Source organism: Rhinichthys klamathensis, unplaced genomic scaffold (genome assembly GCF_029890125.1).
Source record: "Rhinichthys klamathensis goyatoka isolate OS25496 unplaced genomic scaffold, OSU_Roscu_1.1 h1tg000747l_1, whole genome shotgun sequence".
NCBI lineage: Eukaryota > Metazoa > Chordata > Actinopteri > Cypriniformes > Leuciscidae > Rhinichthys > Rhinichthys klamathensis.
Genome location: NW_026607156.1, coordinates 370340 through 393265, shown reverse-complemented (window position 1 = coordinate 393265; position 22926 = coordinate 370340). Strand labels below are relative to the sequence as shown.

Below are 22926 nucleotides of genomic sequence, written 5' to 3'. Positions count from 1 at the left end.
TTATTTAAGTATATAGTGTGCATGCTGTACATATTCTTGCTCATTTATTTAAGTATATAGTGTGCATGCTGTACATAGTGTGCTCATTTATTTAAGTATATAGTGTGCATGCTGTACATAGTGTGCTTATTTATTTAAGTATATAGTGTGCATGCTGTACATATTGTGCTCATTTATTTAAGTATATAGTGTGCATGCTGTACATATTGTGCTCATTTAAGTATATAGTGTGCATGCTGTACATATTGTGCTCATTTATTTAAGTATATAGTGTGCATGCTGTACATAGTGTGCTCATTTATTTAAGTATATAGTGTGCATGCTGTACATAGTGTGCTCATTTATTTAAGTATATAGTGTGCATGCTGTACATAGTGTGCTCATTTATTTAAGTATATAGTGTGCATGCTGTACATATTGTGCTCATTTATTTAAGTATATAGCGTGCATGCTGTACATAGTGTGCTCATTTATTTAAGTATATAGTGTGCATGCTGTACATAGTGTGCTCATTTATTTAAGTATATAGTGTGCATGCTGTACATATTGTGCTCATTTATTTAAGTATATAGTGTGCTCATTTATTTAAGTATATAGTGTGCATGCTGTACATATTGTGCTCATTTATTTAAGTATATAGTGTGCATGCTGTACATATTGTGCTCATTTATTTAAGTATATAGTGTGCAGGCTGTACATAGTGTGCTCATTTATTTAAGTATATAGTGTGCATGCTGTACATAGTGTGCTCATTTATTTAAGTATATAGTGTACATGCAGTATATAGTGTGCATGTTGTACATAGTGTGCTCATTTATTTAAGTATATAGTGTGCATGCTGTACATAGTGTGCATATTTATTTAAGTATATAGTGTACATGCAGTATATAGTGTGCATGTTGTACATAGTGTGCTCATTTTTTCATAGTGTGCTCAGTTTAGCAGTGTATAGTGTGCATGCTGTACAAGCTTGATTTTTAACCAGATACAACAATCAATACAAATGTTATCAACAGCAACCAAAGCTGCATCTGTTTATGTTTATTTATTATTTATTTATATTTACACGACAAATGCATATCGTGAATTAGGACTGCATGATTTGGGGAAAAATCTAATTGCCAGAGCAGAAGTAAACATGTGACCTGCTCCCCTGTCTCTCATAGGAGAATCTCACCAGTGACATCATCAGCAGCCTGACTCCAGGCGCTCAGTACAGAGTGGTGGTTTATCACACTAACGGGCCGCTCGTTAGTCCCGCCTCTGAACCCGTCATCATTGACATAGGTTAGTAACTGTTCTGCTCGGTTTGGTTTAAGTATATAGTGTGCATGCTTTACATAGTGTGCTCATTTTTGCAGTATATAGTGTGCATGCTTTACATAGTGTGCTCATTTTTGCAGTATATAGTGTACATGTTGTACATAGTGTGCTCATTTTTGCAGTATATAGTGTACATGTTGCACATAGTGTGCTAATTTTTTGCTGTATATAGTGTGCATGCTTTACATAGTGTGCTCATTTTTGCAGTATATAGTGTGCATGCTTTACATAGTGTGCTAGTTTTTTCATAGTGTGCTAATTTTTTGCAGTATATAGTGTGCTCATTTTTGCAGTATATAGTGTGCATGTTGTACATAGTGTGGTCATTTTTGCAGTATATAGTGTGCATGCTTTACATAGTGTGATCATTTTTGCAGTATATAGTGTGCATACTTTACATAGTGTGCTCATTTTGCAGTATATAGTGTGCATGCTTTACATAGTGTGCTAGTTTTTTCATAGTGTGCTAATTTTTTGCAGTATATAGTGTGCTCATTTTTGCAGTATATAGTGTGCATGCTTTACATAGTGTGCTCATTTATTTGCAGTATATAGTGTGCATGCTTTACATAGTGTGATCATTTATTTGCAGTATATAGTGTGCATGCTTTACATAGTGTGCTAGTTTTTTCCTAGTGTGCTAATTTTTTTGCAGTATATAGTGTGCATGTTGTACATAGTGTGCTCATTTTTGCAGTATATAGTGTGCATGCTTTACATAGTGTGCTAGTTTTTTCCTAGTGTGCTAATTTTTTTGCAGTATATAGTGTGCATGTTGTACATAGTGTGCTCATTTATTTGCAGTATATAGTGTGCATGCTTTACATAGTGTGCTAGTTTTTTCATAGTGTGCTAATTTTTTGCAGTATATAGTTAGGCCTGTCACGATAACAAATTTTGCTGGACGATAAATTGTCCAAGAAATTATTGCGATAAACGATAATATTGTCGTTCCGAGACCATTTACATCTAAAATAACGATAATGGCATAATAATGCAGGTACACCTTTTCAAAGATCAATAAACTTTTATTTCTAAAGACTATTTAACACTGAAAATGTAAAACATTTTAAATATCCACAATAAATGAACAAAACAACCAAAAACAATAAAAGCAATGTCTCTGCTAACAAAAAATGCACTTGAATAAATACCAAAAACAATAAATAAAATGGATGTAAACAAAACCCGACCCTACCCTAAATGATTTCTTATTAAAGCATTAACACACAAACCAGTGTTAATTTAACATAAAAGCAAGCAGCTACTGCGTGCATGGTTTGGCATGAATGAATGTGCGCAAAGTGCGCTCGCTTAATAATTCCTAAAAAGCAGACAGTTCATCGCGATCTCACACATCTCTGTTATTATCAATGAAGCTGACTGCACAATGAATCTTTCATAATATCCACACTTTGTTTGTTATAATTCGAGGATTTGCCAGCATACAGAATTCAGCACTGAACAAAAACGTCAGTTTTGAGCGGTGAGGGGAGTCTATCTTAAATGCTTCTGATTGGCCATTGCGTTCAAGAAGTCAACACATATGTCTGTGATTGGCTACATCGCTCATCGCTGCAAACATGTTATGAATAGAAACTCTGGCCTGTAAATCGTTTTGTTTTAGTTGTTCTTGTTGCTTTTCTGCAACAAATGAATAAAAATCTATTCGTTTATATATGTTTTATTCATAGATATTTCTAGTTTGCGGGAGTCCCGCGAATCGTTTTATTCTCCCGCAGCCCGCACACACAGAGTGAGTGCATTACCGCCCGCGCCCTCTCTATTGCGTTGGGAGTGCACGTCTCTAGATCAAGGGCCCGGCCCGAAGAGAGTGTCGGGCCGGGTCGGGTCAAGTTCGGGCTCGGGCAGAGAATCTAAGCTCTAGTTCATGCTAAGGAACCGAGAGTTGTCATCCAGTCTCTTTGGTAGAGAGAGAGAGAGAGAGAGAGAGAGAGAGAGAGAGAGAGAGAGAGAGAAAGAGACGAGGAAAACAAACAAGCATGCAAATGGAAATTATCGCGTCCGTAAAAATTATCGAGCTTATTTTTTTTATCGTGCGATTAATTGATTTATCGACTATCGCGACAGGCCTATATATAGTGTGCATGCTGTACATAGTGTGCATGTTGTACATAGTGTGCTCATTTATTTGCAGTATATAGTGTGCATGCTGTACATAGTGTGCTCATTTATTTGCAGTATATAGTGTGCATGCTTTACATAGTGTGCATGTTGTACATAGTGTGCTCATTTATTTGCAGTATATAGTGTGCATGCTTTACATAGTGTGCATGTTGTACATAGTGTGCTCATTTATTTGCAGTATATAGTGTGCATGCTTTACATAGTGTAATAATTTATTTTCAGTATATAGTGTGCATGTTGTACATAGTGTGCTCATTTATTTGCAGTATATAGTGTGCATGCTTTACATAGTGTGCATGTTGTACATAGTGTGCTCATTTATTTGCAGTATATAGTGTGCATGCTTTACATAGTGTAATAATTTATTTGCAGTATATAGTGTGCATGCTTTACATAGTGTGCTCATTTATTTTCAGTATATAGTGTGCATGCTTTACATAGTGTGCTCATTTATTTTCAGTATATAGTGTGCAGGCTGTACATAGTGTGCTCATTTATTTTCAGTATATAGTGTGCATGCTTTACATAGTGTGCTCATTTATTTTCAGTATATAGTGTGCATGCTGTACATATTGTGCTCATTTATTTTCAGTATATAGTGTGCATGCTTTACATAGTGTGCATGTTGTACATAGTGTGCTCATTTATTTGCAGTATATAGTGTGCATGCTTTACATAGTGTAATAATTTATTTTCAGTATATAGTGTACATGTTGTACATAGTGTGCTCATTTATTTGGAGTATGTAGTATGTGTTGACATGCAGTGCTCATATTTCAGAAAACCATTGTAATAATAGTTAACACAGATTGGCCCATCAGGTTGAGTTTCCCTCTGGTGTAAGATCAGGAAGCTCCGCCTCCTGTGACTCATCTGTGCTCTGTGATTGGTTGATCCTCTGTCAGAGCCGACGGGTGTTCGTGATCTGGTGGTGTATCCTCTCAGTCCCAGCGCCGTGATCCTCAGCTGGCAGCGCCCGTATAACGTGGCCTTCCGCAAGTACGTGCTTCAGACGTTCTTCTTCAACTCGGCCACGCAGACGTCCCAGTGGACGACCTACTACGAGATCGCCGCCACCGCCTCCGTCATCGCCTCTGTGGTAAACTCCAAAACACCACACTTTTGATTTACCTGATTTATTTTGAGATTGTATGAGTTTGTTCTGCGCTAGGGCTGTCAAAATGTCTGTTAAATATTAGCATAATTCTAATTTTTATTTGACAGCCCTAATGTACGCACAGTTTTAGTTTTATATGTGCAGGTCTTAAAAAGGTCTTTAATTTAATAAAGAAAAACCCTGCAGGCATGATCGTTCTGCCTTTATTCAGGGTTTTGAGTCAATAATGACAGAAGTCTCGTTCCTGTAATCAGTCAATTAACCAGTAGAGATGTGTAATTATGATGCATACTGAGTCACGGCCGAGATGTGAGAAATTATTATAATCATATTTAATGACACGCCACAGCGCCTCTCGCTCATAACGAGACTGAGGATGAACACATGGTTCCGACGAGGTCAGAGTCTCTAATTACATCAGCATGAGATCCTGCAAAGGTCAGACACTGGGATATCAGACAGACTCGCAGGAGACTCACAATTATTCCAGCAACAACACCAGACACGGCCACATCAATCAGAAGTCACAGCCAATCAGAAGAGAGTGTGGGCGGAGCCTCTCTGCAAGCGCACTGCACTCGCAACCTAATCAACCACAGATCACAGCCAATCAGAAGACAGTGTGGGCGGAGCCTCTCTGCAAGCGCACTGCACTCGCAACCTAATCAACCACAGATCACAGCCAATCAGAAGACAGTGTGGGCGGAGCCTCTCTGCAAGCGCACTGCACTCGCAACCTAATCAACCACAGATCACAGCCAATCAGAAGACAGTGTGGGCGGAGCCTCTCTGCAAGCGCACTGCACTCGCAACCTAAACAACCACAGATCACAGCCAATCAGAAGACAGTGAGGGCGGAGCCTCTCTGCAAGCGCACTGCACTCGCAACCTAAACAACCACAGATCACAGCCAATCAGAAGACAGTGTGGGTGGAGCCTCTCTGCAAGCGCACTGCACTCACAACCTAAACAACCACAGATCACAGCCAATCAGAAGACAGTGAGGGCGGAGTCTCTCTGCAAGCGCACTGCACTCGCAATTTAATCAACCACAGATCACAGCCAATCAGAAGAGAGTGTGGGCGGAGTCTCTCTGCAAGCGCACTGCACCCGTAACCTAATCAATCATTCTAATTTTAGTTAAAGTTTTAGTCATTTTTTGTGTGTGTTTTTGTCTTTTGTTTTTCAGTATATCTATATAGTTTTTATGAAGTTTTAGTTTATTTAGTTGTAGTTGTTGTCCTGGTAACTAGCTGAAATAAATTAAATGTAAAAAATTTTTTACAGCTAATGTTTGTATTTCTATTAATTGCATTTTTTTTATGGTTTTAGCTTCAGTTTTAGATACCAATGTCTACCATGGTAATAGAATACACTTATTTCGTTCTTATGCCCTTTCATTTAATTTCAGGATCTGAGGTGAATTGTCCATTGTCACAGTGGGTGGAGCTTGACGGTCCAACCCCGCCTCTATTGGCATAGTGGGTGGGGCTTGAAGGTCCAGCTCCCCCTCTCTGGACATAGTGGGTGGAGCTTGAAGGTCCAGCCCCACCTCTATGGTCATAGTGGGTGGAGCTTGATGTCCAGGTCCAGCCACACCCTAACCTTACTCTATCCCATAGGTCGGCAACCCGCGGCTCTAGAGCCGCATGCGGCTCTTGAGCGCCGCCCTAGTGGCTCCCTGGAGCTTTTTCAAAAATTTGAAAATGGAAAAAATATTTTTTGTTTTAATATAATTTCTGTAGGAGGAAAAACATTACAAATATTCTTAAAGTTTGTCAACGTTGTAAAAATGTGTATAATAAATATTTAATTTCAACATTTCTGTCAACGAAGAATTTACTTCATAGACTGTGACACACGTGTCTGTCAGATCGGCGTGATGCCAGACCGGTGGCTGACAAACAAACAAACAAACCGGCGGGTGTGTCATGGGCCATGGATCCCAAGGGGGAAAAGAGAAAGAGCTGAGCACTCCCAACGCACTCTAGTGCGGCGCGGGACTAGATTTGATGGCCGAGTGCGAGCGCGGGCGCGTGCGGTAATGCACTCACTCTACTAAAACAAAATAGAAACGATTTACAGGCCAGAATTTCTATTCATAACGTATTTGCAGCGTTGAGCGATATAGCCAATCACAGACATATGTGTTGATTTCTTGAACGCAATGGCCAATCAGAAGCATTTAAGATAGACTCCCCTCACCGCTCAAAACTGACGTTTTTGTTCAGTGCTGAATTCTGTATGCTGGCAAATCCTCGAATTATAACAAACAAAGTGTGGATATTATGAAAGATTCATTGTGCAGTCAGCTTCATTGATAATAACAGAGATGTGTGAGATCGCGATGAACTGTCAGCTTTTTTGGAATTATTAAGAGAGCGCACTTTGCGCGCATTCAGTCATGGCAATGCACGCAGTAAACTGCTTGCTTTTATGTTAAATTAACAGTGGTTTGTGTTTTAATGTTTTAATAACAAATAATTTATCAGGAGGATGTATGGTGGCGACACGTAGGCTAACTTGAAAGTATTTGGAGGTACAGAAAAAAGTCTATTTGCGGGCGGGAGCGGGACAAAACATAAATGTTGCGGGCGCGAGGGAAAGAAAGTTGAGAACGTCAGTTATAATGACCCACGCATTAAAAAATGGTCGTGTTAAAATCGGGCTCGGGCTCATAATTACGTTAAATGTGTCGGGCCGGGCTTGATTTTTTGGGCCTGATCTAAGCTCTAAGTTGTAGCCTACTTATCATTTTGATACTAATAAAGCTAATATAACACTTACAGCATGTGTTGCCTTCATTATAAGGCTTATATAAAGCTTTTAATTTTTTGCGGCTCCAGACAGATTTTTTTTTTTTTTTTTGGGTCCAATATGGCTCTTTCAACATTTTGGGTTGCCGACCCCTGCTCTATCCCTAAACATAATTAGGCCAAGCTCCACCCATTGGGTCCGGAGAGGAGGAGCTAGACATCATTTGGCTCTGCAGTGAGCACCACTTGCTTTTATCAAGTGTCATCATCATTTTCTCATTTCATGAACATATTCTCTCGTCTCCCACAGAGAGTGACGGATCTGCTGCCGGCCTGGTATTACAACTTCCGTGTGACGATGGTGACGTGGGGCGACCCGCCTCTGAGCTGCTGCGACGGCTCCACCGTGAGCTTCGTTACAGGTGCGCTGCTCACATCACCCTAGTGTTGTCAAAAGTTACGACTTCGGTACTGACATTTTAAAAATGTGACGTTTTGAGCACTGTTGAGCGGAACCGTAAACATCTCTGATTCAGTTCACGATTATTTGTATAGCGCTTTTCACAATACACATCATTTCAAAGCAGCTTTACAGAAAGTGCACGAGTCCACATTACAGTTTACAGTGATCTGTCATCAGAAGAGACTGTCTGAGTTATGCATTTCAGAAGTTTGATTGGCCATTGTGTTCACGAGCTCATCGGATATGTCTGTGATTGGCTGCAATGATCAGCGCTTCACAAACATGGTGTAAATATACATCAATGATGCCCTTCAGCGAGCGCTTGCACACACACACACACACACACACACAAACACAACACACACGCGAGCGCTTCAAAGCAGGACCGGTCCGCTGATAGGTCACATTTATTTATACAGCGCTTTTTACAGCACAGAGTGTTTCAGAGCAGCTTTACAGAGATAACAGGAAAACAATGCAACAAAGTGTGTTTCCAGAAGAGAATAGCGTCACAGTCCAGCTTAAGTAAGTTCAGTGACGGCTCATTTCTGTTGTAAAAAAGTTTAATTTAGTTCATATATATATATATATATATAGCCACTCTGGAGTAAACAGTGATGTCATCGTCCAGCTCAGTTCAGTTCTCATATAATGCTGTCAGTGCAGGAGATCAATAATATTGTTAAATATTAAATTAAATGTTACATTTCATGTCCCCAAATAAGCAAGCCAAAAGCCAATGGCAACAAAGGTGGAAAAGGCGACAGAAGTTAGTTAGTTAGTTAGTTAGTTAGTATACCTGTCCTTTTTCAGGAAATTTGTCTTGGACTCAAAGCTGCAGTAGCACACAACATTCACACACACACAACCAGAAAAAAATATTAATAACAATGACTACATCTTGCTATTTAATATATTAATAGATACAGGAATAAATGTTTTTGTGCTTGAATCACTCACTATTGTCTGTGCATTCTTAAAAACCAGCGATTCATACATTGATTGAAGTGATGTGTACTCTCTTGAAGGAAGAGCATTTTCAAACACTTCCGTGCGCTGATCATTGTAGCCAATCACAGACATGTTTGATGAGCGCGTGAACACAACGGCCAATCAGAGGTGTTTATGACTCCGCTCAAAGCCTCACATTTATTAAAATTTCAGTACCGAAGTCGCTAGATCACTAGATCACCTGTCAGTAGAAATAAAGCTTCGCAAGAACCTTTAACATCTATGGATCCTTTGCATTGCACAAAAGTTTATTTATAGAAGAAAAAGGCACTAAAACATTCTTTAAAACTCAATTCTGCTTTTCTCCATCTGTCTTTAGTGTGTGATGTTGCTGTTTGAGCATATAAAAGCTCCAGTTCTCCTCTATATTAGTGTCAGTGTTCCTGAACTCCTGAAACGCCTCCATTAGTCTTGAGTTTCTCCCGGGAACGAACACGTCACAATATTCCTCATTATAATAATTCATGCGCAGAATAAAGGGGCGGGGCCTGGTTGAGTTAGTTAGTAGTGTGTTAAACTGGCGGTTATGGAAAGGGGCGGGACATTTCCCAAACACACTCGAAGCTTTCGACCAATCACAACACACTGCTCCAGCCGACCAATCAGAGCACAGTGTGCTTTCAGAAGGAGGGGCTTCGTAGAGACAGGAAGTAAACAGAGCGTTACTGACAGACTGGGAAGAGAGGAGCCGCAACAATGGAGAATATGAGGAGAATAATCAACATTCAAGCAGGAAAACCTGTTCTAGTAGAGAAACAACAAAGGCATAATAGGTTTTCTTTAATAAGAGCTGTTCACTAAGGGTTGTTTTGGGAGCACAAATAGTTCTTGTGTGAATGATACTCCATTAATAAGCTGTTCTGTGTGTCCGCCAGCTCCCGAAGCTCCTCACATCTCCTCGGTGGAATACTCTCACGGGACGCTGTACGTGCGCTGGAACTACGGGGATCTGTTCACCGACCTGTCGCACTCGCGCATGTTACACTGGCAGGTGAAGGCGGAGGGGCGGAAGGGCTCACGGAGACGCTACTCCATCGACGTGAGTCTCATTAAAGCGGACATATCATGAAACCTGAGTTCCTCCGTGTGTAACTGCTGTAATCCGGTGCTTCTACCGACACAGAACACATGTAAAGTGAAACCCTGGTGAGTCTTTCTCTAAAATAAGCCGATCAGATTTCAATCCTCACGTATGAAGAGGATCTTATTATAATATTCCCGGCCCTTAATCTGCACGTTTACACACACCTGCGACATTGGGTTCGGCGAGCGCCAACAGAGACCAGTTCTAACGCACTGGAGAAGATCCAGCAAAGCCTGAAACTGTTCTGTGGTCGAGCACAGACGACACTGAACACTATTGACCAGAACATGTCAGCGCTGTCTTATAAACACCTCAGGAACTGTGGACACTTGTGGAAGAGTTCAACATGATGAGGAGATGATCAGTGTAACTCCACAACAACTACAGAAATGTCTCCGCTAACATTCAGAAACGTGTAAAAGTGAAGCTCTCCCTGAGTCTCTCCGTAAGGCTGCACTCGCTGCTGTTACTCCTGACTCTGGATCAGTGAGATCGGCCTGTGTTGTTATTGCCGGAGTCTCTGAAGCTCCGCCCTCTTCTGAACGGAGGCGGAGCTAAAGCTCATTTGCATTTAAAGCGACACACACAAAAACGGCGCGTTTTTGCTCACACCCAAAAAGGGGCGAATTTGACGAGCTATAATAAATGATCTGGTATTTTGAGCTGAGATTTCACACACATTCTGGAGACACCATAGATTTATATCACATCTGGTGAAAAGGGGCGTAATGTGGCACCTTTAAACATATAACATAAGCTTCTGGAGGCACACGGGTGTCAATCATCAACAGTAAACACACACACACACACACAGTTCGTTCAGGGCTGTGTCTTCCAGGAGAAAACTACAAACTGACTACAAAAAGTTGCTAGAAACAGGTAACTATCTCTACAACAGGTGATGCTAGTCCCTAACGCTAATTCTATGCTGTTTTCTATGCAGATTTGAGTTCATGACACGGTCTCTGGCCATTAAATGCTCATGATGATGTACTGTAGTCGTTTACCGCGGTAAAACACTTCTTCTGGGTGTTTTATCAGCTCTGGCTCATGAGATTCCCCCTCGAGCGACGTCACGGTGTCGTTAGCCGGTAATGAATCCAATTACCAAACACACATATTTATCTAACGCACAGCCAACATTTAATTAGCGATGTCTAAATGTTTCCACACTGAGATCTTCAGACGCCCACCAGCGACACTCCGAGAGAGAAGATTCGTCTGTTCATTTACACCAGCCTTTCTATTGAATTCTGTTTATTTTAGTGCAACGATTAATCAAATCCAAAATAAAAGTTTGTGTTTACGTAATATGTGTGTGTACTGTGTATAATTATTTTGTGTATATATATATACAGGTGAAACTCGAAAAATTTGAATATGGTGCAAAAGTTCATTTATTTCAGTAATTCAACTTAAAAGGAGAAACTAATATATTATATAGACTCATTACATGCAAAGTGAGATATTTCAAGCCTTTATTGGTTTTCATAAGCTGTAAGCCATAATCATCAACATTATAACAAATTAAGGCTTGAAATATCTCACTTTGCATGTAATGAGTCTATATAATGTATTAGTTTCACATTTTAAGTTGAATTACTGAAATAAATGAACTTTTAAATGAGCACGATATTCTAATTTTTCGAGTTTCACCTGTAAATACACACACATGCATGTATATATTTATAGAAATATTTATAATTAAAATTATTTATACTAATAATGTATTTATTAATATGTATATACTGTTTATATATTTATATACAATTTATATGATATATAAATATTTTATATACAAATAACACATTTTTCTTAAATATATACATGCATGTGTGTGTATTTTTATATATATATATACCGGTATACAAAATAATTACACACACTACACGCACACATGTATTATGAACACACAAACTTTTATTTTGTATGGGATTAATCGTGATTATATTCCATGTACTCTCATCTACTTAAAGTTTAAAGAGATTGAATCGGTCAGCTGAGCGTTTGAAACGAACCAGTGAACATTGAATCGGTTCGTTTGAATCTTCTCACGCTCACGGAGTAGCGAACACTTGATTTGGCTGATTGTTTGTGTGTAAAAGTGATTGGTGTGTGTTTATAGGTGATTCGCAACATGATGAAGGCGTCTCTGGCTCTCCCTCCTGGCGATATCTATAATCTGACGGTCACCGCCTGTACCGAGAGAAGCTGCAACACGTCTGCGCCTCACATCATGAAGCTCGGTCAGTGACCCTGACACCACACTGCAAACAAATCCGCTTCATGTTTTCCAGCACAAATATCTATTATACTATTTTTAAAGGTTTCTAATGTTGTGTTTGGAGTCTCCTACAACTGGACAAATGTAAAAAAACACTAATTATCTCCTAATATTCACTGCGGCTTCAGCTCTTTTCTCTCAGTGTCTGAAACGGTTCGTTCGGAGATTCAGTCTCTCTAAGCTCCGCCTCTCTGACTGAAGATATTAAGTCTTGTTTACTTAATAAGAGTTTTTGCTTTAAATAGGTTCTTTTTCTGACCCCATTGGAAGATATTTGTTCTTGTTTTAAGCATAAAATTGCATAATTAATTTTTTTCATTAAACAAGACTTAATATCTGAAGTCATTTTGCTTCTCCAGTAAATGTCTCTTGATTTAAGAATGTGTCCAAGGTCAAAAAACACTTTAATTCTCTAACAACATCACCCTTATTTCCTCTCAGTGTCTGAAACGCTTCGTTCGGAGATTCAGCCTCTCTAAGCTCCGCCTCTCTGAGAGCTGCTCTGCTGTGATTGGTCAGAAAGCAAACGCTCATTATCATATCTGACTCTCAGCTCTTGATCACAGTGATACGAACAGTAACGATGGCGTGGGTTTCACCGAATCAATCTCAGAAAACAGCGTCTCCTCGACACGAACAACACGAGCCGAACTCTTCCAGTCTCAGATACACTACAGTGTTTGAGGGCGGAGCTAAGAGACGCTGCTCAGCCAATCAGGACCAGCGGTGGGGATTATGCTAATTAGTTATAAACCTACGCAGGTTCAACAGGAAGTGAGACTGGAATTACTGTCGACTCGTTTTTGTTCAGAATCACTTCTTTATTTTAGGAGACGATGACTATTTTTTGCACTTATCTTTGAAACTTTGCAGAGCTTTTATCTTCACAATTACACTCTGCATGAAAGGGAATATATGAAAAAATCATAATAGGGCAGTTTAAGTTTATTTTTTCCCGACTCCACTGATATTTGTTGTTGTTTTAAGCTCAAACTCTCTTCATTTTGATGTATTCATTTTTTTACATCTTAATATCTTCAGTCATTTTGCTTCTCCAGTAATGCATCTTGATTTAATATTTGATCAAACATACTGAAGTCGAAACTAAAGTAGTTTGCACTGCTGAGAGTGTGTTTTCTGATTCTAATAATAACTTATTTGACTGTGACTTCCTGTGCAAAACAGGCCAGAATTGATGTGGCTGTTTGTTTCATCTTCCCTTTTTACCTCGTTTTTTTAAACTGTGTCCTTAGAGGAACTTGTAAGTTAGACATTGGGCTCTTTTACGAACAGAACCGGCTCCTCCGAGGTCTCTGTACGCGGTGAACGCCAGCGACACGGCGATCACGCTGATCTGGGCCGAGGACGGCGTCGTGGACTTCTACCAGATCGCATGCAGGCCGGTGGGAACGCACAGCAGAGAACGCACAGTAAGACCTTCAGATCTCATACACACTTTAAACTAGGGGTGTAACGAGACCCTCACGATCCGACACACATCACCACACCATATTACTGCGATACTCCAAGACACATGATAAAAGGTGAACAAAAAACTCCTGTTGATTAAAATGCTAAATTTGATATTACATTGTGGGTGTAAATGAATAGACTTGGACTTGGTGCTGGAAACCCAATGAACAATAGAGACACCAGAATAACAATATTCATGATCCTGAAGCTGAAAATATAATTATTTTAGACGAATGCTTGCACTCTTTCACTGCGTAAATTTATTTAAAATAATGTGTAGGCCACTTTTACTGGTAACAAGACATGTGGCATTATCAGGACACACAAATATGCATTAGTATACATTATATTCAACATTATATATAGTAGTTTAATGTAGTACTGACACTAAAACTCTGAAAAAGTCATTTTAATCTTGGGTGAACTACACTATACACTATACATATTGATGCTTTTATATATTGCGATATATTGTGACATTATATATTGTTACACCCCTACTTTATGCAGCATAATTCATCCATTCAGTAACACTTTAGCATAAGGTTTCATTTTATTCATTCTTATATAGCACAGTTTAATGCAACACGGGTTGCCCAAAGTGCTTCACAATAAAGAAGAACAGTTAATACATAAAGCTAAAAATACATAGAACCGCATAAAACAGATGCACTTGAAACCCCTTCACGAGTTTTAGCCTAAATTTGAAAGCAATTATAGATTATAGACATGTTAACTTATGATGATGATTAATAAATGCATTTTTTATTTATTTTTAACTAATGTTAACCAATGGAAGCTCAGTATAGAGGTTATGCACTGACAGGAACACACTGAGTGGCAGAAGAGCGTCTGAATGACTGGATTTAATAGGAGAAACTGAGAAAACGGCAGTAAAACAAACGATTATCAGTTTAAACTAAAGCTTGGACTCGATATAGTGTTCTTTACAACTCACCAGAGATCCAGTGATCATGGATATTGACATGCAGCCAGAAATCATGTTTCCTGGCATTTATATGAGCCTGATTTCAAACGCCGCCAAATTTGCCTGTGAACGCTTTATATAAACACAATCCGATACTTATATAAAACATTAAAAAAGAATAAAGAAGAGCGGAAAAAAAACAGATCGAGTATATTCATTATTTTTTTATTTAATTCACCTTATTTTAACATTCAACAACTGTTAACTAACAGAGCACTTCTGTGAGGTAGCTTGAACAATAAAAAAGTAATAAATAACATAAATTCTTCACTTTTGGACTTTAGTGCAACAGTAAATATATAAAAAGTCTAATATAAAAACAAATAGCACCTCAACTTATAATACCCGGCAGGGATGTAAACAAAAAATAAAAAGTCTTTAAAAAAAAAAAGAGAATATATATATATACATTAGGTTAGGGGTGTAACAGTTCACAAAATTCGCAGTTCGATACGATACAGCAAAAAGAAAGAAATGCCAGAGAAATTTCCTATATTAAAAGAAACAATATTTTTAAATAAGTCTTGAAACTTTCAGGTTTATAAATGGGGGTAATCTTTGAAGGATGAACAAATAATGTTTTGGTAATCACATTAAAAAATAACATTTAAATATATATTTATATAATATTTTAATTTTGAAGTGCAACATTAAATCCAGGTTCATTCACGGCACAATGTTTCTCCTGGTTCCCACGTCAGCGTTGTTTGATCTAATAGAGATCTACGGTTAATAACGGAGAAATTTGAATGCTTCTCACTAGATCTCGCAGCAATGTTATTACTTCAGTGGCGAATTCAAATGTTTTCTTCACTGGATCTCTTCGTTTGATCTCACGCTGCACAGATGTTGCTGGTTCGAATTGATAAATGGTCCGTTAAGCACACTATAATGACTAATGAGTAGCGCAGTTTCGTTCCGCTTTCATTACGCTTGCCATTTGATGCAACGTTGTGGTGATCGCGCCAGCGCGGATTTTGTCGGCAGAAAAATGGTCCTAGGAATCGTTCGGTTTGTATCATGCGTACCGAACCGGAAGCCTTGTACCGAAACGGTTCAATAATTATGAATACATGTACCGTTACACCCCTAATTTACATATATCCGAGTCCTGATCGGGAGGTAACGTCCGATTCCGATCGAGTCTGAAACCACGTGATCGGGCCCGATTTCCGATCGCGTTATCGGATCGGGACATCCCTAGTTTCTGCCACTCAGTGTTTCAGTGTTTCTGCCACGTAGTGTTTCTACCACTCAGTGTTTCTGCCGCTCAGTGTCTCTGCCACTCAGTGTTTCTGCCGCTCAGTGTTTCTGCCGCTCAGTGTTTCTGCCGCTCAGTGTTTCTGCCGCTCAGTGTTTCTGCCCCTCAGTGTTTCTGCCGCTCAGTGTTTCTGCCCCTCAGTGTTTCTGCCGCTCAGTGTTTCTGCCACTCAGTGTTTCTGCCGCTCAGTGTTTCTGCCGCTCAGTGTTTCTGCCGCTCAGTGTTTCTGCCGCTCAGTGTTTCTGCCGCTCAGTGTTTCTGCCCCTCAGTGTTTCTGCCCCTCAGTGTTTCTGCCCCTCAGTGTTTCTGCCGCTCAGTGTTTCTGCCCCTCAGTGTTTCTGCCGCTCAGTGTTTCTGCCGCTCAGTGTTTCTGCCGCTCAGTGTTTCTGTCTCTCAGTGTTTCTGCCCCTCAGTGTTTCTGCCGCTCAGTGTTTCTGCCGCTCAGTGTTTCTGCCGCTCAGTGTTTCTGTCTCTCAGTGTTTCTGCCCCTCAGTGTTTCTGCCGCTCAGTGTTTCTGCCGCTCAGTGTTTCTGCCGCTCAGTGTTTCTGCCACTCAGTGTTTCTGCCGCTCAGTGTTTCTGTCTCTCAGTGTTTCTGCCCCTCAGTGTTTCTGCCGCTCAGTGTTTCTGCCGCTCAGTGTTTCTGCCCCTCAGTGTTTCTGCCGCTCAGTGTTTCTGCCGCTCAGTGTTTCTGCCGCTCAGTGTTTCTGCCCCTCAGTGTTTCTGCCGCTCAGTGTTTCTGCCCCTCAGTGTTTCTGCCCCTCAGTGTTTCTGCCGCTCAGTGTTTCTGCCTCTCAGTGTTTCTGCCGCTCAGTGTTTCTGCCGCTCAGTGTTTCTGCCGCTCAGTGTTTCTGCCCCTCAGTGTTTCTGCCGCTCAGTGTTTCTGCCGCTCCGTGTTTCTGCCGCTCAGTGTTTCTGCCGCTCAGTGTTTCTGCCGCTCCGTGTTTCTGCCGCTCAGTGTTTCTGCCGCTCAGTGTTTCTGCCGCTCCGTGTTTCTGCCGCTCAGTGTTTCTGCCGCTCAGTGTTTCTGCCCCTCAGTGTTTCTGCCGCTCAGTGTTTCTGCCCCTCAGTGTTTCTGCCCCTCAGTGTTTCTGCCGCTCAGTGTTTCTGCCGCTCAGTGTTTCTGCCGCTCCGTGTTTCTGCCGCTCAGTGTTTCTGCCGCTCAGTGTTTCTGCCGCTCAGTGTTTCTGCCGCTCAGTGTTTCTGCCCCTCAGTGTTTCTGCCCCTCAGTGTTTCTGCCGCTCAGTGTTTCTGCCGCTCAGTGTTTCTGCCGCTCAGTGTTTCTGCCGCTCAGTGTTTCTGCCGCTCAGTGTTTCTGCCTCTCAGTGTTTCTGCCGCTCAGTGTTTCTGCCTCTCAGTGTTTCTGCCACTCAGTGTTTCTGCCGCTCAGTGTTTCTGCCTCTGTGTTTCTGCCTCTCAGTGTTTCTGCCGCTCAGTGTTTCTGCCCCTCAGTGTTTCTGCCTCTGTGTTTCTGCCGCTCAGTGTTTCTGCCGCTCAGTGTTTCTGCCGCTCAGTGTTTCTGCCGCTCAGTGTTTCTGCCTCTCAGTGTTTCTGCCGCTCAGTGTTTCTGCCACTCAGTGTTTCTGCCGCTCAGTGTTTCTGCCCCTCAGTGTTTCTGCCCCTCAGTGTTTCTGCCGCTCAGTGTTTCTGCCGCTCAGTGTTTCTGCCGCTCAGTGTTTCTGCCGCTCAGTGTTTCTGCCGCTCAGTGTTTCTGCCTCTCAGTGTTTCTGCCGCTCAGTGTTTCTGCCCCTCAGTGTTTCTGCCTCTCAGTGTTTCTGCCGCTCAGTGTTTCTGCCACTCAGTGTTTCTGCCGCTCAGTGTTTCTGCCCCTCAGTGTTTCTGCCCCTCAGTGTTTCTGCCGCTCAGTGTTTCTGCCTCTCAGTGTTTCTGCCGCTCAGTGTTTCTGCCACTCAGTGTTTCTGCCGCTCAGTGTTTCTGCCCCTCAGTGTTTCTGCCCCTCAGTGTTTCTGCCGCTCAGTGTTTCTGCCGCTCAGTGTTTCTGCCGCTCAGTGTTTCTGCCGCTCAGTGTTTCTGCCGGTCAGTGTTTCTGCCGGTCAGTGTTTCTGCCTCTCAGTGTTTCTGCCGCTCAGTGTTTCTGCCTCTCAGTGTTTCTGCCGCTCAGTGTTTCTGCCGCTCAGTGTTTCTGCCGCTCAGTGTTTCTGCCCCTCAGTGTTTCTGCCCCTCAGTGTTTCTGCCGCTCAGTGTTTCTGCCGCTCAGTGTTTCTGCCGCTCAGTGTTTCTGCCGCTCAGTGTTTCTGCCGGTCAGTGTTTCTGCCTCTCAGTGTTTCTGCCACTCAGTGTTTCTGCCCCTCAGTGTTTCTGCCCCTCAGTGTTTCTGCCCCTCAGTGTTTCTGCCGGTCAGTGTTTCTGCCGGTCAGTGTTTCTGCCTCTCAGTGTTTCTGCCGCTCAGTGTTTCTGCCACTCAGTGTTTCTGCCCCTCAGTGTTTCTGCCGGTCAGTGTTTCTGCCGGTCAGTGTTTCTGCCGCTCAGTGTTTCTGCCGCTCAGTGTTTCTGCCCCTCAGTGTTTCTGCCCCTCAGTGTTTCTGCCGCTCAGTGTTTCTGCCGCTCAGTGTTTCTGCCACTCAGTGTTTCTGCCGCTCAGTGTTTCTGCCGCTCAGTGTTTCTGCCGCTCAGTGTTTCTGCCCCTCAGTGTTTCTGCCCCTCAGTGTTTCTGCCCCTCAGTGTTTCTGCCGCTCAGTGTTTCTGCCCCTCAGTGTTTCTGCCGCTCAGTGTTTCTGCCGCTCAGTGTTTCTGCCGCTCAGTGTTTCTGCCCCTCAGTGTTTCTGCCGCTCAGTGTTTCTGCCGCTCAGTGTTTCTGCCCCTCAGTGTTTCTGCCGCTCAGTGTTTCTGCCGCTCAGTGTTTCTGCCGCTCAGTGTTTCTGCCTCTCAGTGTTTCTGCCGCTCAGTGTTTCTGCCACTCAGTGTTTCTGCCGCTCAGTGTTTCTGCCCCTCAGTGTTTCTGCCCCTCAGTGTTTCTGCCGCTCAGTGTTTCTGCCGCTCAGTGTTTCTGCCGCTCAGTGTTTCTGCCGCTCAGTGTTTCTGCCGCTCAGTGTTTCTGCCTCTCAGTGTTTCTGCCGCTCAGTGTTTCTGCCGCTCAGTGTTTCTGCCCCTCAGTGTTTCTGCCCCTCAGTGTTTCTGCCTCTCAGTGTTTCTGCCGCTCAGTGTTTCTGCCACTCAGTGTTTCTGCCGCTCAGTGTTTCTGCCCCTCAGTGTTTCTGCCCCTCAGTGTTTCTGCCGCTCAGTGTTTCTGCCTCTCAGTGTTTCTGCCTCTCAGTGTTTCTGCCGCTCAGTGTTTCTGCCACTCAGTGTTTCTGCCGCTCAGTGTTTCTGCCCCTCAGTGTTTCTGCCCCTCAGTGTTTCTGCCGCTCAGTGTTTCTGCCGCTCAGTGTTTCTGCCGCTCAGTGTTTCTGCCGCTCAGTGTTTCTGCCGGTCAGTGTTTCTGCCGGTCAGTGTTTCTGCCTCTCAGTGTTTCTGCCGCTCAGTGTTTCTGCCTCTCAGTGTTTCTGCCGCTCAGTGTTTCTGCCGCTCAGTGTTTCTGCCGCTCAGTGTTTCTGCCCCTCAGTGTTTCTGCCCCTCAGTGTTTCTGCCGCTCAGTGTTTCTGCCGCTCAGTGTTTCTGCCGCTCAGTGTTTCTGCCGCTCAGTGTTTCTGCCGGTCAGTGTTTCTGCCTCTCAGTGTTTCTGCCACTCAGTGTTTCTGCCCCTCAGTGTTTCTGCCCCTCAGTGTTTCTGCCCCTCAGTGTTTCTGCCCCTCAGTGTTTCTGCCGGTCAGTGTTTCTGCCTCTCAGTGTTTCTGCCGCTCAGTGTTTCTGCCACTCAGTGTTTCTGCCCCTCAGTGTTTCTGCCTCTCAGTGTTTCTGCCACTCAGTGTTTCTGCCGGTCAGTGTTGCTGCTTCTCAGTGTTTCTGCCACTCAGTGTTTCTGCCCCTCAGTGTTTCTGCCCCTCAGTGTTTCTGCCCCTCAGTGTTTCTGCCGGTCAGTGTTTCTGCCTCTCAGTGTTTCTGCCGCTCAGTGTTTCTGCCGCTCAGTGTTTCTGCCGCTCAGTGTTTCTGCCGCTCAGTGTTTCCGCCGCTCAGTGTTTCCGCCGCTCATTGTTTCTGCCCCTCAGTGTTTCTGCCCCTCAGTGTTTCTGCCGCTCAGTGTTTCTGCCCCTCAGTGTTTCTGCCGCTCAGTGTTTCCGCCGCTCAGTGTTTCCGCCGCTCATTGTTTCTGCCCCTCAGTGTTTCTGCCCCTCAGTGTTTCTGCCCCTCAGTGTTTCTGCCGGTCAGTGTTTCTGCCTCTCAGTGTTTCTGCCGCTCAGTGTTTCTGCCCCTCAGTGTTTCTGCCCCTCAGTGTTTCTGCCGGTCAGTGTTTCTGCCTCTCAGTGTTTCTGCCGCTCAGTGTTTCTGCCGCTCAGTGTTTCTGCCGCTCAGTGTTTCTGCCCCTCAGTGTTTCTGCCGCTCAGTGTTTCTGCCGCTCAGTGTTTCTGCCGCTCAGTGTTTCTGCCGCTCAGTGTTTCTGCCGCTCAGTGTTTCTGCCCCTCAGTGTTTCTGCCGCTCAGTGTTTCTGCCGCTCAGTGTTTCTGCCGCTCAGTGTTTCTTAGGGGTGGGGGAAAAAATCGATTCTTAGATGCATCGCGATGCGGACGTGGACGATTCTGAATCGATTCACAATTGTCAAAAATCGATTTTCAAAAAAAAAAAATTTTTTTTTAGATATATATTTATAATAACGTAATATTGACGGAACGCGAAAGACGGAACTCTGAAGCGCGGAAGTGCAGTGGCCGGACCGTCTGTGGCGTGCACATAACAGACGCGGACGCGATGGCTGAGCCCCAAATCCAAACACCCTCCTCGTTAAAAGCTGACGTGTGGAAATATTTTGGCTTCTGAAGTTGAAGGGGGAAAGGAGCTGGACAAGAGCCACACTAGTTGTAAGCTTTGTAGAGTAAAACTAAAATATTTCGGAAACAAGACACATGAAGCCAAATGACACGTTTCCAGCCAGAGGAGGAAAAACACTCGGCTGTATACCGGTCGTTGTTATATTATTAATTTACTACAAATATGCTGCTGCTAGTTCAGACACACATGTATTTTCCTGTTGGTTCTTTGCAATGTTAATAAAATATATTGTACGTTAATTCTTTATGGGTCATTACTTTGTACTTTTAAAGCAAAGTATTTATAGTCACACACACACAAAAAAAAGATTCTGATAATCGATTTAGCATCGAATCGCAGCCCTCTGAATCGTAATCGAATCGAATCGTGAGGTGCCTAGAGATTCCCACCCCTAGTGTTTCTGCCGCTCAGTGTTTCTGCCACTCAGTGTTTCTGCCACTCAGTGTTTCTGCCGCTCAGTGTTTCTGCCGCTCAGTGTTTCTGCCCCTCAGTGTTTCTGCCGCTCAGTGTTTCTGCCGCTCAGTGTTTCTGCCGCTCAGTGTTTCTGCCGCTCAGTGTTTCTGCCGCTCAGTGTTTCTGCCCCTCAGTGTTTCTGCCGCTCAGTGTTTCTGCCCCTCAGTGTTTCTGCCGGTCAGTGTTTCTGCCGGTCAGTGTTTCTGCCCCTCAGTGTTTCTGCCTCTCAGTGTTTCTGCCGCTCAGTGTTTCTGCCACTCAGTGTTTCTGCCGGTCAGTGTTTCTGCCGCTCAGTGTTTCTGTCTCTCAGTGTTTCTGCCGGTCAGTGTTTCTGCCGCTCAGTGTTTCTGTCTCTCAGTGTTTCTGCCACTCAGTGTTTCTGCCACTCAGTGTTTCTGCCGCTCAGTGTTTCTGCCCCTCAGTGTTTCTGTCTCTCAGTGTTTCTGCCGGTCAGTGTTTCTGCCGCTCAGTGTTTCTGCCCCTCAGTGTTTCTGCCCCTCAGTGTTTCTGCCGCTCAGTGTTTCTGCCGCTCAGTGTTTCTGCCGCTCAGTGTTGCTGCCGCTCAGTGTTTCTGCCGGTCAGTGTTTCTGCCGCTCAGTGTTTCAGTGTTTCTGCCGGTCAGTGTTTCTGCCGCTCAGTGTTTCTGCCGCTCAGTGTTTCTGCCGCTCAGTGTTTCTGCCGCTCAGTGTTTCTGCCCCTCAGTGTTTCTGCCGCTCAGTGTTTCAGTGTTTCTGCCGGTCAGTGTTTCTGCCGCTCAGTGTTTCTGCCGCTCAGTGTTTCAGTGTTTCTGCCGGTCAGTGTTTCTGCCGCACAGTGTTTCTGCCGCTCAGTGTTTCTGCCGCTCAGTGTTTCTGCCGCTCAGTGTTTCTGCCGCTCAGGCATAAAAAATAAAAAAAAAGACTGTTTCTGCCGGTCAGTGTTTCTGCCGCTCAGTGTTTCTGCCGCTCAGTGTTTCTGCCGCTCAGTGTTTCTGCCGGTCAGTGTTTCTGCCGCTCAGTGTTTCTGCCGCTCAGTGTTTCTGCCGCTCAGTGTTTCTGCCGCTCAGTGTTTCTGCCGCTCAGTGTTTCTGCCTCTGTGTTTCTGCCGCTCAGTGTTTCTGCCTCTCAGTGTTTCTGCCGCTCAGTGTTTCTGCCGCTCAGTGTTTCTGCCGCTCAGTGTTTCTGCCTCTCAGTGTTTCTGCCGCTCAGTGTTTCTGCCGCTCAGTGTTTCTGCCGCTCAGTGTTTCTGCCCCTCAGTGTTTCTGCCGCTCAGTGTTTCTGCCGCTCAGTGTTTCTGACTCTCAGTGTTTCTGCCGCTCAGTGTTTCTGCCGCTCAGTGTTTCTGCCACTCAGTGTTTCTGCCACTCAGTGTTTCTGCCGCTCAGTGTTTCTGCCGCTCAGTGTTTCTGCCGCTCAGTGTTTCTGCCCCTCAGTGTTTCTGCCCCTCAGTGTTTCTGCCCCTCAGTGTTTCTGCCCCTCAGTGTTTCTGCCGGTCAGTGTTTCTGCCGCTCAGTGTTTCTGCCACTCAGTGTTTCTGCCGGTCAGTGTTTCTGCCGCTCAGTGTTTCTGTCTCTCAGTGTTTCTGCCGGTCAGTGTTTCTGCCGCTCAGTGTTTCTGTCTCTCAGTGTTTCTGCCACTCAGTGTTTCTGCCGCTCAGTGTTTCTGCCCCTCAGTGTTTCTGTCTCTCAGTGTTTCTGCCGGTCA

The 22926-nt window shown here is 43.5% G+C and overlaps 1 protein-coding gene across 2 annotated transcripts in view; it reads left to right on the top strand.

Annotated features, from left to right (window-relative positions):
• Nucleotides 1–22926, top strand: part of ptpro (protein tyrosine phosphatase receptor type O) — an 85929-nt gene that overhangs the window by 32844 nt on the left and 30159 nt on the right. For both annotated transcript variants that reach the window (XM_056242713.1, XM_056242712.1), the window contains exons 8-13: nucleotides 1167–1287; nucleotides 4377–4570; nucleotides 7655–7766; nucleotides 9694–9857; nucleotides 12028–12148; nucleotides 13480–13616. In XM_056242713.1, the coding sequence (XP_056098688.1) occupies nucleotides 1167–1287; nucleotides 4377–4570; nucleotides 7655–7766; nucleotides 9694–9857; nucleotides 12028–12148; nucleotides 13480–13616 (849 nt within the window). The remainder of the gene's footprint in view (nucleotides 1–1166; nucleotides 1288–4376; nucleotides 4571–7654; nucleotides 7767–9693; nucleotides 9858–12027; nucleotides 12149–13479; nucleotides 13617–22926) is intronic.